Consider the following 18,435-nt stretch of genomic DNA (forward strand, 5'->3'; position numbering starts at 1 on the left):
AGAATCTCCAGTGAGTAGTATCCAATCTGTCTAGGTGGGGCTGATGAAATGAAATGCAAACGTGTCTCTTGTGATACAATAGTGAATAATTGTTATCAGGATTGATTGTGAGGGTTGGAAATGTAAAGGTAGACGTTTTACAGCAAGAAGGGGAGTGATTAACTTTCCAGTCTAGGAGCGGAGGTCCCTAGGACCATCAAGGGAGAAGAGCGGAGAGTGGGACCCTACCCAGAGAAGCAGCGATGTCTGAGATGGAGGCAGAGACGATGACATGGAGCGATGGAGCAGCTGGGGACTTCAGATCCAGAGAGGGACTAAGTGCTGAAGACCGGGGGGCTGTGGGGGGGCAGGCTTGCAAGGTATAACCTTTGGTTGGTTGATGACGTATGGAGGGGATTGTAACCATGGCAATGAAACGATATACAATAGAATGAATGTAAAACTAATGTTCTCCCATGTAAACTATCACATAATTCACAATAAAACATTTAAAAAAATTAATTAGAAAATCAAAACAGGAGAAAATGAATACAATGTTTGTAGCTCTTTAGGAATACGTCATAGATTTTATTACTGAAAATTATTTTGTTATTTAGAGGAGGACTATTCAAAATAATCTGCTCTGGATGTTGGGAAGACTGAGTTTGCTATTGCAGGAACTCAAACAGAATGTATTACAGGCTAGTGGTTTTATTTTTTCCAAAAATAATAAGTCTTACCCATTCCAGCTGTTAGAGATTAGATAGTTATTTAATATTCAGATGTAACCTTTGAAATCCTTTTGGTTATTAATAAAATTTTTCAGTTGATAAAAAGAAACATTTGGAAAAATGCTTTGAAGGCCCACATGGTTTTAATATCAACAGATGGATTGAGAAACATCCTTCAGTGATGGAAGTTGACTTAATTGCTGCATGCTGACCTTTTTGTTAATAAGTAGCTTAAATGGATTCACTTCATGTAATTAATGAGCTCAAAGACGTGCGGTGTTTTGTACAATAACCTGGCACATGCTTCATAATATATTAATTACTTACAAAAAAAAAAGAGTATTATGTTATGTTTCCACGTTTCTAAAAATTCTCTCTGCATAATACACGGGGACTCCAAAAACTTCATGAAAAAATCAAATGAAATGATAATGGAATTTTTCCACAAACTTTTCAAAGCCACCACATACTAGCTTAAACCAAAACCAGTTATCATGAAACTGGTTCTGATTCATGTCAACACAGAACTGTGCTCCAGAGGGTTTCCATATAACCATTTTTTTCCCCAGAAGATCATCAGGCTTTTATTCTGAGGAACTTCTGGGTAGATTCAAATTGCCAACTTTTCAGTTAGCAGACAAGTGCAAAATCATTTGCACCACCAAGAGGCTCCCATACTTGTCTAAAGATGTTTAGAATGATGTCCATAAATGATAGGTGGAAGAATTTAAATGTTTAGCTTAAATGAAAAAAACAAAAACAAACATATAACCAAATCTCTATTCAGATTTTTACATTATTTCCTTAGAGGTAGAAGTGCTGGGTCACACATTTTTAAAGTTTTGATGTTGTCATCCAAACTGTCCTCCAGAAACAGTATTCTGAAATACATTCTTACCTCATTAGCAACATGGACAGAGTACTCCCAAGTCACTATCCTTAATAAAATGGCTAGATGACCCAGGGGAATTCTGAAGAGACTGCTAGCCCTTCTGAAAGGTAGAAAAAAGCACCCCACACAAGGCTCAGCACTAAACAGGAAAAAATGTGTCCTCTGCTGCTGACCTTATCCACAGTAGCAACAGAGTGGCCAACACAGACCTGAGCTGCCTACCTACACTGACCACCCCAACCCCTTCTCTAAAATGGCCCTGGCAGTCACCTTCTGGAGGGAGCTTAGAATTCTGTCTGGTCCCTCAAGTGCTCCAAGCCCCACATTGTTCCTCCTTAAGCAGCTGTGTGTGTTCTAGCCAGGACATAGGCCCACCACCCCTCCCCTCCAGACATGGCATGATCTAGTGTCATGGGTTACTTAACATCTGCCAGGTGCCAAGCACAGCCTAGGTGCCTTTTACTGTCTTACTAAACCTCTTAATAAAACAAAAGTGAAGACCAATTATGCCCACACACAGATAATCAAGTTGGTATTCTCTGAAGTCCTGTCTGCTTGCTGTAACACTTGATAAAGGCACTAAAAATGGATTCTATGTTTAAAGCCTGATGATGAGGGTAAGCCCAGTAGCCAGGGCTCTGAGTCGGTGTTGATCTGGGGCCACCGAGTCGCCTGTCTGCACAAGTTTGCCTCCCTGAGATTTGCTCCTCCTCTGCTGGAGATCACTCAGTATCCCAGATGGCACAGCAGGAATAGGGATCTGAAAACCACACTGACCAGAGCTTCACCACACTGAAGGCCTTCATTCAAACACACATGGCAGTGGCAATGGATGCAGATTTTTAACCTGCAGAAAATGGTTCACATTCGATTTTTTAAAGCAATTATGAGCAGAATGTCCAAGGGAAAAGGAGAACAAACACCTACCTTTCACCTCAAGCACTTGCACGATGGTGTTATCATCACCAGCAATTAAGAAGGAAAGGGCAAATTGGATGTATGCCAGTCGCACGTCAGGCACGCCCTAGAGGGAGAGAAGGCTCATGTGTCATCTGTAGAGACGCACACATACCCCCAACCCAGGCCGGAGTACAGTGGGCGGCATCCACCTCCTGTCCCAATGCCACAGAGGTCTCTCAGTCCTGCACCGTCTTCAGGGGTATGACTCTGAAACCAACTGTCTTGTCTCAAAGGAAAACAAATGCTTTGCCTTCACTTTCCACCTCAGTTTTCTGCTTTACCACTTTTCCTTCTCTTTCAAGTCCTAGTCTAAATTCATAAATATGGGTAAAAAGCAATTAAGGGTCCTCTTAAGTGCTTAAAGTGTTTGGCTGTTAAACAGAAGTCAGCAGTTCAAACCCACCAGCCACTTCCGTAAAGCTGTACATTCTCAGAAACTCTAAGGGGCAATTCTACCCGGCCCTACAGGCTGCTGTAAGTCAGAATCAACTCAACAGCACTGGGTTTGCGCTTTTCTCCCCATTCAAACAAGTAATACATGTTGTTGTTGTTAGGTGCCATCGAGTCGGTTCCGACACATAGCGACCCTATGGTCAAGTTAGTGTTGCTTTGGTGAAACTAGATGAGGCAACATCTGGTTTTTATTAGATGTTATAAATAAGTTGGAGTCCTGGTGTGGCACTATGGGTTAATACACTGGACCGCAAGGTCAGTGGTTCAAGCTCACCAGCCATTCTTCAGAAACCCTACACATGACAATATGAGTCAGAACAGACTTGATGACACATAACAACAACAACAAAAATAAGTAAGTTATCTACACATACCAGAAACCAAAGCACAAATGCTGTTGGATAATGAACCCGGCCTATGGCTACGCCAGATTGCAGGTCACACTATGCGTCTGCCACAACCCAGGACTGAAGGCATCCTCAGCAAAGGCCCAAAGACCAGGAACAGTAGTCAACATATCTTAGAAGTCACCAGGGCCATCTGAGCTCTCTCTTCCAGCAACTTTCAGACAAAACAAAATCTCATCAATCTTGATTTGCATCCAAGGAGGCCAGGGTACTTGGTCATACAGGTCTAGTATCAGCTGCACTGAGCCAGCTGAAGGCTTTTCTCTATGCCACAGCTACTCCACTGACAGGAAGTTAAGTTAGTGTTGCGGAGAATACTGTCTGGATTGTCTGGAAACAATCAGAAGGATCTGTCTTCCAGAAACTACACAGTAGTGAGAGGTGGTGGTAGCAGTGATGATGATGAAAATGACAATAATAAAAACATTTATTCAGCACTTACTATATACCAGACGCTATGCCAGATGTGTCACAACTGTTATCTCACTTATTCCTCAAAACAACTTTAAGAAAGGGAAGGTTGCTGTCCTTTTCCTAGTGCTACAAGAACACAAATACCTTGACAGGCGGGTGGCTCTAAAGAACAGAAATTTATTTTCTCACAGTTCTGGAGGCTAAAAATCTCAAACAAGATCTTGGCATGTGACACTAACAACTTGGGGCATGCCTTGATTCAATGGTTTTCAGTCAACCCTCACCTGGTGTCTGTCTTCCCATATATGTCTGTGTGTCTATTCTGGTCTTTTTATATTTCAGAAGTGATCAGGTTTAGGATCACACTGGTGTGGCTTCCTTAGCATAAAAAAAGAGAACCTCTTAGATTGTAATCATTACAACGAAACGATGAGTGTAAAACTGATGTTCTCCCATGTAAACTATCACTCAATTCATAATAAAAACTAAAAAAAAAAAAGAGAACCTTTTTCCAAACAGGATCATAGACACAGAAACCAAGATTTCAATACCTACTTTGGGAGACATCATTCATTCCACAAGACTTACCATCCCCACTTTCAATACCTACTTTGGGAGACATCATTCATTCCACAAGACTTACCATCCCCGCTTTACAGTTGAGGACAGACCTGAGTAACTCGTTCAAGGTCCCTCAGGCTACATGCAAAGAGAGCCTGTCCTGGTGCTGGGATGAGAAGAAACAATTTACACACGTAGTGCTCAATGCTGGGGCATGAACACCAGCCCAGAAGCGCTCCCTTCTTCTCGGAGCTCCAATGGCATTTTCACTTCACTTCTCAAGGTGCAAGGATCACACGTGGTACCATCTAGGACTCCGTGATGTTGTTGATGTTGGTAAGTGCCATCAAGTTGGCTCTGACTCACAGTGACCCAATATAGGGTTCCCGAGGAGAAGATTGTGGGTTTGAACCATCAACTTTAGAGTTAGCAGTCCAGTGTTTATCCTACAGCTATAGTACTTAATTAATACTATCTCATTTCCTGGGTACATGTTTCTCTAGGGGAAGAGGAAGGTCATGGCCAACCTATGCTCTCTTATAGCTGGATCAAGACGTCACAACATTTGTTGTAGGCACCACATCTCAGAGCACATCACATAGCATCATGGCATCAACCAGCCTCTCTTTTTTGGAGTCTCCAGGCCTCTTTATAAAACAGATCTCGGGCACCATGGTAATTAAAGTCCTGAGAACGAGCTGCATGTCCTGAGTGTCTGCAGTACTGGAGTGCCTTCACTCACCTGCTCAACGTTTATCAAACACCAATCACATTCGAGATGTTGTGCTCTCTGGGTAAGCAACGAGGCAGCTTTAAGTAATCACTATTCCCAGGTTACACAAGTACCTCATTGTTCAAATAAACACTTTGTCCAATTCAAGTCCAGTTAATTTGTTATCCTAATATATATATACTCTGTATTTTAAAATAATACTTAAAAAAAAATAGCAAGCTAAAACTTGCTGATTTTGTTGTTGTTAAGTGCCGTCGAGTCGATTCCGACCCATAGTGACCCAGTATAGGGTTTCCGAGGAGCAGCTGGTAAGCTTGGACTGTCGCCCTTGCAGTTCAAACGGCTTTACAGTCTAGCACTTAACCCATAGCACCACAAAAACTTGCGAAGCAAAATTAACTTAGTCTTATCCTTTCTCTTCTAGTAGAAAGATCCCACATGGTTCTTTGGCCACTGAAATAACAGAAGTGGGAGTCAGGACACTGGAATGCTGGTCCCAGTTAATTGTCATGGATGCATGGATGGAATCGCCATGCTTCTAGAACTTTCTATCAGAGCTTTAAAACAACAGAGTTGGGATCGGTCCTCTCTAGGATCCCTCCAGCAATGAGTTTCTAAACGAGAAGAAATTTAGTTGTCAACTCTTGGCATCCCCTTTGTACAAGGGTGCTTCAAAAAGCTCATGGAAAAATTCCATTATCTTTTCATTCCTTTTTTCCACAAATTTTCTGAAACCCACTTCTGTATCCCAAACAACACCAGATGTCTGGGTTTGTGACATTCTCGATGAGCTCCTCAAGACAAAGTCTCTTCCCCCACTACAGATGCCACTACCACACTGCCAATTCATTTAACTGGCCACACACAGCCTTCTCACTGCCACCTGGGTCTCCATCCTGTCTCTAGCACACTCGATCGAAGGCAGCCTCCTCCCACTGAAAGGGATACAGGCCTCATTCCTACCCGGTAACCTCACAGGGTTATTATACAGGAAGAAAATGTCCTGAACTCTTTTTAGGCGTGTTCTGCAAAACACTGTCTAAAATAGACCAAAGCATATTTGGTAAAACTGTTCTTTGGCACAGGGTTTTTAACAATGCTTTCTTTGGCTAGATGAATACAAACATCATCTTTCATCTTCTGGAGATTTTAATAATTCTCTCCCAAATCTTGAAACACACTCATTAAAAAATACATCTACTAGTATCATAAACAACTAACTGTCATTGGGAGGGAGGGGGAGAAAGCAACAACTCAGAGAGACGACATATAAGCCTATGCAATGTGTGAATGCTAATTTGAACTACCGAGATGTAAAGACATTTTTGAGAAAGGAAACACCCAAACTGAATTGTATTATTAGAAGATACTGAAAAATTATTAATTGTGTGAGGTGTGATAATGGTATTATGGCTTTCTTTTTCAAAAGCTCTTTTCCTGTTAGATACACACTGAAATATTTATGAGGAAATATGATTCATATCACAGCTGAAAACCTAGGAGGGCTGGATGGCTACTAAAGATGGGTAACAGGCATATGAGGGTTCACTGTGTGTTTGTCCCTAATTTTGATTATCCCTGACACTTCCTATTAAAAAGAATTTTTTTTAAGTGTTTAGAAACTGTTTCCCAAACTATAATAAGTATTTAAGTTACTTACTGTAGTTACACAAAAGACAGTAAAATTTTTCATCTCGACAACGGCACCCATTTTACAGGTCCCACAGATGTGAAGTAACTTGCCCTGAGGCCCTGGAGTGAGGCGGCTCTGGTGCAGCTGGGGGAAGGGAGTGGGAGAGCAGTTGGGCAGCCCCTTGTTGTCCAGACTTGGTGGGTGACATGGGGGTATAAGTGTATTTTACTTAGGTGGCTGGAATGGTTGTGGTCAAAAGGGACAGAAGTTGGAAGGGTGAACGATGGGGGGATAATAGCTGCCAGGCTTACAGTAAGACCAAAGAACCATGAGATTTGCTTTACTGTTCCAACATCACACATATTCGTTTTATTAAAAATACATTTAAATGTCAGGAGCCATTACTCATTGAACGGGATCACTGATTTGTTCGTAAAGCATAATTTTTATAAGAAACCAAGACGTAGATTTCTTTTTCTTCAGAAAGCACCTTACTTACAATTCCAGTAAAATGCTCTACACACAGCCAGCCTCACAAAGCCATAGAAGTTACTGACTGGCCTTATCATTATGAATGAACACTAAATCGATTACCTGGCAGTGGTTGTTGTTGTTAGCTGCTGACTCATGAGGAACTCATGCACACAAGAACAAAATGCTGCTGGTGCTGTCCATCCCCATAATTGGTTGTTGTGACCCATAAGGTTTTCATTGTGTGAATTTTGGAAGTTGATCACCACCACGTGTTTCTTTCTAGTCTATCTCAGTATAGGAGCTATGCTAAAAGCTATTCAGCATCTTACAGAACCAATGAGAATAAAAAAGACAGTAACACAATACTACAAAGAATTTTACTCCAACAAACTTGAAAACCTATAATGGACAAAATTCTAGAAGTATACAATCTATGTAAACTAACACAGACAGAAGTAGAAAACTTGAACACATCTAGATCTATAACAACAAAAAAAAATTTGATCAAATCACTAATACCTCCGCCGCCAAAAAAAAAACAAGAACAAAACAAAACAGTCCGGGCTCAGATGACTTTACTGGTGAATTTTACCAAACATTCACAGATTAGCTAACACAATTCCACTTCTGTTCCTGGGAGTCTGACCTGACTTGAGGGCACCTAACAATAAGAGAACATTCTACAAGCCACTTCCATGTGGAGTACCCCCAGAGAACCAGTCCAGTATCCCCACTATTCGGACTCTATCACACACTGGGGCCCCACCACTGGCAAGAAGTGCCCTTCATTCCCCATAGACTCCAGTGGTTTCCAAGGCACACATTTCTCCAGAAAGATGCCTCCCACTCTCTCTACACACCAATGAGAGGACTGAGGTTGCAGGAGGGGAAAAGGTAAACCACTACAGTCTCCTGAAAGGAAAGAAGACATATGTGAGGTTACAAGACCCTCGGAGTTCCTCACCTTTGAATCCCGCTTGGTGACCAGGGCATATAAGGGCTTTTTATTCAAATCAAAGTGGCTGCAGACGTCCCTGGCAGCTTCAGTCCCCTGGGCCACCAGGGCTGCCATCAGGTTCAGGCAGGCTCGAGCCAACCTGCATAAAAACAAGGGAATCAGTCACATCAGAAGCAGCAAAGCCCAAAGCCACTTCACCATGAAAAACTACATACCTGGTTCTAAGATGTATTATCCCCAAACCAGAGAAAGAAAGGAAGGGGATATATGTTTTCAACAACAAAATAAAAGCATGACAAAAACTTTTAAAAAGTTAAAAAAATGAGACCAAGGAGGACCACAAGTACAAAACCCAAGACACGTAGAGATGGGAGTTTACCACTAAGGAAATCATTGTGTAACTGACAGAGTCAAATCTCATCCCTGTGCTTGCAAGACACAAAGAAAGGCCTCATTGCCTGGGTACCAAGAAAGCTGCCAAGTCTTTCCATTCTGCTATCCCAGGCCCCACTGCAGGTACTGCGCAGATAGCAGGCCCAGCTTTATAAGGCAGTCAAAGTCCTGACCTTGTGCGCCTTTCATTCTAATGGAGGGAGACAGCATCAAAAAATAAAGACTGTGGTGTTGGTTAGCTGCCATCAAGTTGGCCCTGAATCATGGCAACCCCATGCATAATGGAACAAACAGTGCCCGGTCTTGTGCCATCCCCAGGGTCAGATGATGTTCTACTGTGATCTTTAAGAGTTTTCAGTGGCTGGTTTCTGAAAGCTTATTGCCAGGACTCTCTTCCTAGTCCGTCTTAAGTCTGGAAGCTCCACGGAAGCCTGTTCAGCACCAAAGCAACACAAAAGCCTCCACAGACACGTGGGTAGTGGCTGCAGATGAGGTGCACTGATTGGCCAGAATTCTACCACTGAACCACCACTGCCCCCACGTCAAATTTATCAACACACAAATAGAAAGCTATGGAGAAAAATCAGCAGGGGAAAGGGGCAGAAAGTGACAGTGGGCATGCTAACAGACACAGTAGGTCAAAAACGCTCCCTGAGGTGACACTTCTGAAGTCTTCCTGGGGAAACCCAAAGACAGAGGAAGGAGGTCATAAGGTGAGGTTGTAGAAAATGGCTTAGGTCTCCATGAGGACTAAACGTAAAGGTCAATTGCTCTTTCATAGAGCTGAAGACACACCAACACAAAGGCGGATTTGGCGGCCTAAAAGGCAGGCACACAGGGACTTACCTGTAACCTGAGGCATACAGGGACTCACAGATGAGCTTCATATGGTTATTCATGAGCTTTTTCACGATGTTGGTCCCCACAACATGAAAATGTGAAAGGTCACTTGCTGTTCGCAATAATATGGCCTCGAAAACTTGAAATATTAGTTGTGTCTGGAAAGACAGGATGAAAACATTTATGAATCATCTTATTTCTTTTCCTCCTGTACATATAACAGACAACAGCTTGCTTATAATTACACAAAACTGAAATGAAGAGAGTAAATTCTATAGACAATTAGGCCTTGTGGCTTTCGGAATATTCAGATCCACACAGCCTTACAACAATAACTCTGAGATTTCAAATGGTTCATAAATAGCCTAAATTTTTAACTTGCCTGGAACCAGAAGGTAACAGCACATTTCTTAATGTGACAAAATTTTTAACTTTTTTGTTAAAACAAACCATGTTGATATCAAGTACCCTTAGATTCTAAGAATCTACGATCCTTCAGTTATTATTCACCAAATATTAAGCTAGTGTTTTCTATTAAAACGCTTTTAAAAGTCATGAATGTAAAACTGAATGCATTCCTGTAGAACAGGGACAAAGCAGTGTTTTCTGTAGAAAGTTGGCAATGTCATGGGAATTTATAACACATTTCTCATCATCAAGCTTAAACACAACAATAGAATTAACTTTCTTCACATTATCAGCCAATTAAGGAACAACATACTTCACTTTCAGGGTGTTTCTCTCCACTCAAGAGCTGAAAAAGTTCTGCACACTCCACAGAAATCTTTATATATCCTTCCACGACATCGTACACCCCTTCTTGTGGTAGCTTCTTGGCCGCAGAGACAAATGCTTCCAAGACTGAAATAAAAGTTACATTCTCAAGTTAACAAGGAGTCCTGGTGTGATGCTGTAGGATAAGCACTGAACTGCAAACACCAAGACTGGCAGTTCAAACCCACCAGATGCTCCTCGTAAAAACTATCCAGGGTAACTCTGAGTCAGAACTGACTCAACAGCACTTAACAACAACAACAAAAACAGTCTTCAATCTAAGAGACTCCTTAGAAACAATTACAGCCACTGCCACTGTACCTCACTACTCTAGGCAGTGTCTGCTCCCCAACCCTCCCACAGCTAAGAGACCGATAACCCACAGAGAGCCGAGGTAACTTCTAAGTAGGAATCCTAGCTCTCACAATTCCTCACCTAGATCCCCCTCTAAGTCTCAATTCTGTCTTCTATGGAATGGAAATTACAAAAAAAGTAATGATTTATGATGTAGTAATGAAGCACCCCATAAATCGTCTGTCAGTTTGACATAACATGGTGGCTTGTGTGTTGCTGTGACACTGGAAGCTATGCCACTGGTATTTTAAATATCAGGAGGGTCACCCATCAAGGGCAGGTTTCAGTGAGCTTTCAGACAAAGACAGGCTAGGAAGAAGGTGAGACTGGCAACTTCGGAATATTTAGCCGCTGAAAATCCTATGAATAGCTGTAGAACACTGTCAGCACCAGAATACTGAATATTGAAACATGATGAAAAACACAAGAATATTGTCAGATATAATGCCAGAAGATGAGCCCTTCAGGTTGGAAGGCACTCAAAATACAACAGGGAAAGAGAGCTGCCTCCTCCAAGGAGAGTTGACAGTGATAACACAAAAGGAATACAGCTTTCAGAATATTCATTTGCTGCTGGAGCATAATTCAAAATGAGGAGAAACAGCTGTAAACACCCTTTAATAATGGAAACATGGACTGCAGGAAGTATATGTATGCAGGAAAATTGGAAGTTGTCAAAATGATATGGAACACATAAAGATCCTAGGCATAAGTGAGCTGAAATAGACTGGTACTGGCCATTCTGAATCTAACAATATGGTTTACTATGCCAGAAATGACATATTGAAGAGGAACAGCATTGGCATCAATCATCAAAAAGAACATTTCAAGAAATCTCTTACAGTAGAATGCTGTCTGTGAAAAGATAATATCCGTATGTCTACAAGGAAGAATGGAGTCCTGGTGTGGCTCTGTGGGTTAATGCACTGGACTACAAGGTCAGTTTGAACCTCAAGGTCAGCGGTTCAAGTTCACCAGTTACTCCTCGGAAACCCTTTACAGGGTTACTATGAGTCGGAACCAACTTGACAGCACTTAACACTTAACAAGGAAGAACAGTTAATACAACTGTTATTCAAATTTATACACCAACCACTAAAGCCTATGATGAAACTGAAGAATTCTACCAACTTCTTCAGTCTGAAATTATCAAACATGTAATCAAAATGTACTGATAATTACTGGTGACTGGAATGCAAAGGTTGGAAGCAAAGAGAAAGGGTCAATAGGAAAAAATATGGCCTCGGTGATAAAAGCAATGCTGAAGATCACATGATAAAAAATTTCCAAGACCAATGACTTCTTTATTGCAAATACTTCTTTTAAACAACATAAAAGACTACTATGCACCTGGACCCTATTGTTGTTGTTAAGTACCGTGTAGTTGGTTGCGACCCATAGCGACCCTGTATAGCGTTGCCAAAGAATGACAACCTTGAGGTTCAAACCAACTTTGCATTCCAGCGCATTAGCCCACAGTGCTACACATGGACCTTACCAGATATAATACATAGAAACCAAATTGACTACATCTGTGGGAACAGACAGTGGAAAAACTCCGTATCATCAGTCAAAACAAGGCCAGGGGCAGACTGTGGAACAAACCATCAATTGCTCATATTCAGGCTGGAGGTGAAGAAAATTAAAACAAGTCCATGAGAGCCAAAATATGATCTTGAATAAATCCCACCTGGATTTAGGCATCATTTAAAGAACACATTTGATGCAAAAGGTCATTAAAAAGACAAGAAAGAAGGAAAAGACCAAAATGGATATCAGAAGAGACTCTGAAACTTGCTCACCAGTGTAGAAATGCTAAAGCAAATTGAAGAAATGAAGAGACAAAAAAGCTGAACAGGAAATTTCAAAGGGCAGCTTGAGAAGACAAGGATTACAATGAAATGTGCAGAGTTAGAAAATCAAGAAGGAAGAATGCATTCAGAGTTTTGTAAGCTGAGGGATCCAAAGAAAAAATTCAAGTCTCAACTTGCAATATTATGAGACTCTATGGGCAAAATACTGAATGACGCAAAAAAGCATCAAAAGAAGATGGGAGGAGTACACAGAGTCACTCTACCAAAAAGGAATGGTTGGGATTCAACCATTTCAAGAGGTAGCATATGATAGTGAAGGTAGCATATGGTAGCAATGGTAGTGAAGGAAGAAGTCTAAGCTGTATTGAAGGCATTTGCAAAGAACAAGCTTCCAGGAACTGATGGAATACAAACTGAAATCTTTCTACAAACCCATGCAGCACTGGAGGCACTCACTCATCTAAATTAAGAAATTTGGAAGATAGCCAGCTACCTGGCCAACTGAAAGAGATTCATATCTGTGGCCATTCCAAAGAGAGGTAACCCAATTCCATGTAGAAATCACTGGACAATACCATTACTATCACAAGCAAGTAAATTCTTGCTAAAGATAATTCAAAAATGACTGCAACACTGAGCAGAACTCAATTAGATGAAGTTAAAGAAGTTTGGTATAGGAAGCAAGCATAAATTGCTACAACCCCATCCACTGGACCTTTGCTTATGGATGAAGCGGCCCAAAATTCCAACTCAAAGGGAAGGTTTCTTCATATCAAGGATCCAGTGTGCCTTCCCAGTACACTGGGTTAATAGAGATGGGCAACTTAGACTTCAGCTATCAAAATTGGGGGGCTATAAAGGCACAAAGTGACTGGCCGACAAGTTTTCATGAGGGTGGTTAGGGTCAGAGCAAGTGGGGTAAGATACAATACCTGCTGAATACTTTTCCTCTTGTCCAGATGGGTCTGGTGATGCTGGGGATAGGATTTTATGATTCAATTGTGAGAAACTGTTATCAGAACTAACGGAGATTGTCACAACTGTAAATGTAGAAGAGGTGTTACCAAAAGGGAGGAGTAGTTAATCTGTCATTTCAGGAACAGAGGATCCTAGGACTATCAAGACTAGAACATGAGAGGAGCAAGGAATCCTAACCAGAAAAACGGCAACAACAGAGATGGGGGCAGTGTAGGCTGACTTGCAAAACGTGTCCTTTGGACATTTAAACAAACACATATTTTCAATGTTTTATGTGCACACCAAATAAAAGGGGGGGGGGAGGTGGAATAGAGATAATACTGTTAGCCGATGGTGCATGGAGAGGACTGTAAGTATTGCAATGATTGGCTGAATGTAAAACTGATGATCTGCCCTGCAGACTGTCACTCAATTCACAATAAAAGCTTTAAAAAAAACAAAGTGGGTTTGGGGGCCACTTCCCCCAGCCAGTCCTCTATGGAACATTCCTGGATACATCCTTAATGGTCGCCTGATTGTAGTGTCATATCCTGAGAGCCTCAGAGACTGGAAACTTTCCTATCTGTAATGGTACCCTCACTGCTCAGCATGTGTATGTGATACATGACTACTGCCATCAAGCATGGTTCTGGGAAGAGATTCCTTTATTCTCTATGCCCTATAGAAGGGCACTACATGGAGAGAGAACTTTGGAAACTCATCATGGTGTCTGATTTCCCTTACCCAGGTGATCTATGCTTGTCTTTGTCTGTGTTTACTTCTGTTTAAGACTTAATAAAGAGACACTGATTTATTCCCAAAAAAGGAAAATAAACTATGTTGTTAGTTAAAAAAACAAACATCTCTTTCACTCAGAGATATGTCTGTTAAATTAAAGCATTTATATACTAAAATAACATTGGACATTTATTAATGTGTCACAAATAACTTAAATAATGGTAGCTATGTACCGTGGAGTCGGTTCCGACTCATAGTGACCCTGCAGGGTTTCCAAGGCTGTAAATCTTTACAGGATCAGAAAGCCTCATCTTTCTCCCGCGGAACAGCTGGTGGTTTCAAACTGCTGACCTTGTGGTTCGCAGCCCAATTCGTAACCACTACGCTACCAGAGCTCCCTTGGTGTGTCACAAATAACTTAAATAATGTTGTTGTTGTTATGTGCCGTGGAGTCGGTTCCGACTCAAAGCGACCCTGTACAGGGTTTCTGAGGCTGTAAATCTTTACGGGAGCAGAAAGCCTCATCTTTCTCCCGCAGAACAGCTGGTAGTTTTGAACTGCTGACTCTGAAGTTAGCAGCCCGATTCATAACCACTACGCTACCAGTAAGCAGTAAATGTGTCTTGTTACTTTTTCCCCATCTTGTTACCTTTTCCCCTCATCAAATTCAACTTTATAAAATAAATGTTTTAAAAGTAAAAAACAAACAAAAACGTCTGCAACAGTATATTGACAGTGAACTTCCCACGGGTTCAAGCTGGATTCACACAAGGACATAGAACGAGGGATATCACTACCGATGTCAGATGATCTTGACTGAAAGCAGAGAATATCAGAAAGATGTTTACCTGTGCTTTAATGACTATGCAAAGTCTTTGTCAGAGTGCATCATGACAAGCTATGGACAACATTTCAGAGAACGAGTATCCCGGAACGCCTAATTGTACTCATGAGGAACTGGTACATAGACCAAGAGGCAGTAGTTGGAACAGAACAAGGGGGCACTGAACGGCTTAAAATTAGGAAAAGTGTGCTCCAGGGTTGTATTTTTTCACCATACTTATTCTATCTGTACACTGAGCAAATAATCTGAGGAGCTGGATTGTATGAAGAACATGGATGGCATTAGGATAGGAGGAAGACTCATTAACAATCTGCAATATGCAGATGATACAACCTTTCTTGCTGAAAAAGAAAGACTTAGAATGCAAAGAGGACTTAGAATGCTTACTAATGAAGATCAAAGACCACAGTCTTCAGTATGGACCGCACCTCATTGTAAAGAAAACAAAAATGCTCACCAATGAATTATATCAAGATAAATGGAGAAAAGACTAAAGTTGTCAAAGACTTCATTTTGCTTGGATCTACTCATGGGAGCAGCAGTCAAGAAATCAAATATATATTGTTTTAGCAAATCTGCTGCACGAGACCACTGTAAAGTGAAGTGTTCAAGAGCAAAGATGTCAGTTTGAGAACTAAGTTGCACCAAACCCATGCCCAACTGCTCCTCAGAAACCCTGGATACATCCTTAATGGCCACTTGGTTGTAGTGTCATATCCTGAGAGCCTCATAGACTGGAAACTTTCCTATCTGTACTAGTACCCTCACTGCTCAGCATGTGTACATGGGTACTGCCATCAAGCATGGTTCTGGGAAGAGATTCCTTTATTCTCTTGTTGTTGTTATGTGCCGTGGAGTCAGTTCTGACTCATAGCGACCCTATACAGGGTTTCCGAGGCTGTAAATCTTCACGGGAGCAGAAAGCCTCATCTTTCTCCTGCGGAGCGGCTGGCAGTTTCAAACTGCTGACCTTACGGTTTGCAGCCCAATTCGTAACCACTATGCTACCAGAGCTCCTTATCCTCTCTATGCCATACAAAAGGGCACTACATGGAGAGAGAACTTTAGAAACCAAAGCTGTTGTAATGCAGGATCACTATGAGTCAGAACCAACTTGAGAGCACTTAATAACAACCCAAGTCATGGTATTTTCATTAGTTTTGTATGATATGAAAGTTGGACAATGAACAAGGAAGACTGTAGGAGAATTGATGCATTTGTGATATGGAGCTGGAGAAGAATATTAAAAGTATCATGGACGGCTAGAAGAACAAACAAATCCGTGTTGGAAGAAGTACAGCCAGAATGCTCCTTAGAAAGACGGTGAGACTTCGTCTCTCATGCTTCAGACATATTATCTAGAGGAACCAGTCCCTGGAGAAGGACATCATGCTAGGTAAAGTGGAAGGTCAGCGAAAAAGAGGTAGACCCCTAACAAAAATGGATTAGCACAGTGGCAACAGCAATGGGCTCAAACTTAACAAGGATTGCGTGGATAGCACATGATCAGGCAATGTTTGTTTCTGTTGTGCTAAGGTCACAAAGAGACGAAACTGACTCAACAGCATCTAAAGCAACAAATGAAACATTAGGAGCATGGTGGCTCGGCAGATTAAACATGGTCTATGAACGACAAACCCACCAGTAGCTCCACGGAGAAAGATGAGGCTTTCTGTTCCCACAAAGATTTGCAGCCTCAGAAATCCTACACAGGGTCACTATGAATCAGAACTAACTTGATGGCACTTTAATAACAATAACATTACCAAGAGTTTTACCTGTAACACACATTATAACTCTCATTGCTCTGTTGCATGGGGTTACTAAGAGTCAAAATCAATAGCACCCAACAACAATAATAAATACTTAAAGAGTCTCTAGGTGGCATAACAATTTCAGCACTTGGTTATTAACCAGAAAGTGCGCTGTTCAAATCCACCCAGAAGTAGCACTGAAAATCCTATGGGGAACAGTTCTACTCTGGCACATCAGCTGGAGCTAACACCATGAGTTCTACTCTGACACACGAGGTCACCATGAGTCGGTTTAAAAAATGGAATGAAATGTATCATTCTTTGCTAAAAACAAGTATCATTTTCCTAGCACTGACTAGCAGTTGTAGGTATTAAAAACAAAATATGAAAGGAAATGTGAAATGAGAGAACATTCTGGTCATAAACCTAAAAATTCCTATCACCTGGGACAAAGTCACTGTCATTTTAACAATGTTTCCACATTCATGTTCAATTATGTTTTTTCCATCTAATCTGAATACTTCGCAAAGAATTACAAGTAGATGTGAAAGGTGCATACTTTACAAAAGATGAAATGACATTCCATGTACAGTGACTGTACATCAATCACTGGTCCAATCATGGTCAACTCACAGGTCATCGTGGTGGTTTCCAGTAGCTTGTCGACAAATGAGTGTGCATAGGAGGATCAACCTAAATCAACAGCCCAGAGCTCACTCACAGTAGGGAATTAAAGCATTTGTTGTGTGAATGAGTACCTTTCGTCTACTTTACTGACAAATCCAAGAAAGAGGTTTTAAGGATTAATGCTCAAGCAAGAGACGCAAGATTGTCAAAAACAAGCAAGTCGCGGTACTCCTGCTGTTGTTGACAGCTCAGGGAAGAGAAGCTCAGTGGGCAATTCCGAGGCGACCCTTACGGGACAGGAACCCAGGCTCTAACCCTCAGTGAAGTAAAAGCTGCAAAATGGAAGGGGTTTGTCCAGCACACAAACGCTGCCCCCTCGCAAGTACGTGCACCTTGCCCCAGGCCGTGGTCCCGTACCCACCTGGTCCTGCGTCCTGCGTGTCCCTTAGCTGAGCCTTGAACTGCACGCCGGTGAGCTGGTCAGTTCGGGCCCGCTTGGCTGAGCCCGCGGGGAAAGCCGCACCACCGTCTCGGCCTTCCGGGACCTTCCTCTTGGGCTGCCCCATGGCAGATAAGGTGCGGGGCCGCCAAGTGAACCACACACCTACTGGGGATAATAAGAAAATGCGCCGGCAGCGGAAGCGTATGCCAGGACCACACGTGTGGCAGGGAGGAGTGGAGCTTCCGGGAAAGGCGGGGCTTCGAGATTAGACGTCAGCGGAACAGGCGGGACTAACGTGTCGGGCGGGGCTGTTGGAAGGACGGGGACTGAAGTCTTACTGTCTCTCTTTTCCTCTGGGTTTTTCCAGACGCGCGTCGGGTCTGCGGCTCTCTGGAGACTTTAACTAGAAAATTCACAGACCAGTCTCCACTCCTACGGGAGAAGGCGAGAGCTCCATTACAGTCCAGTTCTTGACATGAGGGTTCCATAACGAAGAACTCTCGCCCTTAGACACTCTCGGGATTCGATCCTTGACCTAATCGGAGGCCCTGCCGTCTGGGGGATAGTTAATTACCAGGCGGCCTTATTTCAGGGAGGTTTTTACTCGAGCTTCTCTCACAACCCGAACCAGACTGACTCGTGTTGTGGCATGTCGACTGACTAGGCTCCCTCCCGGCTTCCCGGCTTGATGGAGGCGCAGGCG

At 42.2% G+C, this 18,435-nt stretch overlaps 1 protein-coding gene and 1 pseudogene across 1 annotated transcript in view; both read right to left on the bottom strand.

Moving 5' to 3' along the window:
- LOC102814814 overlaps window positions 1–1,622 on the bottom strand; it is a 3,287-nt pseudogene extending 1,665 nt beyond the window's left edge.
- The window catches only part of URB1 (URB1 ribosome biogenesis 1 homolog (S. cerevisiae)), a 103,762-nt gene extending 85,906 nt beyond the window's left edge, over window positions 1–17,856 (bottom strand). Inside the window, exons 1-5 of the mRNA XM_006862527.1 lie at window positions 17,712–17,856; window positions 10,150–10,289; window positions 9,435–9,586; window positions 8,202–8,334; window positions 2,530–2,626 (exon numbers count right to left, since the gene is read on the bottom strand). Of these exons, the coding sequence (XP_006862589.1) occupies window positions 2,530–2,626; window positions 8,202–8,334; window positions 9,435–9,586; window positions 10,150–10,289; window positions 17,712–17,856 (667 nt within the window). The remainder of the gene's footprint in view (window positions 1–2,529; window positions 2,627–8,201; window positions 8,335–9,434; window positions 9,587–10,149; window positions 10,290–17,711) is intronic.
- Window positions 17,857–18,435: the final 579 nt, after the last annotated feature.

Source organism: Chrysochloris asiatica, unplaced genomic scaffold (assembly GCF_000296735.1).
Source record: "Chrysochloris asiatica unplaced genomic scaffold, ChrAsi1.0 scaffold00049, whole genome shotgun sequence".
NCBI lineage: Eukaryota > Metazoa > Chordata > Mammalia > Afrosoricida > Chrysochloridae > Chrysochloris > Chrysochloris asiatica.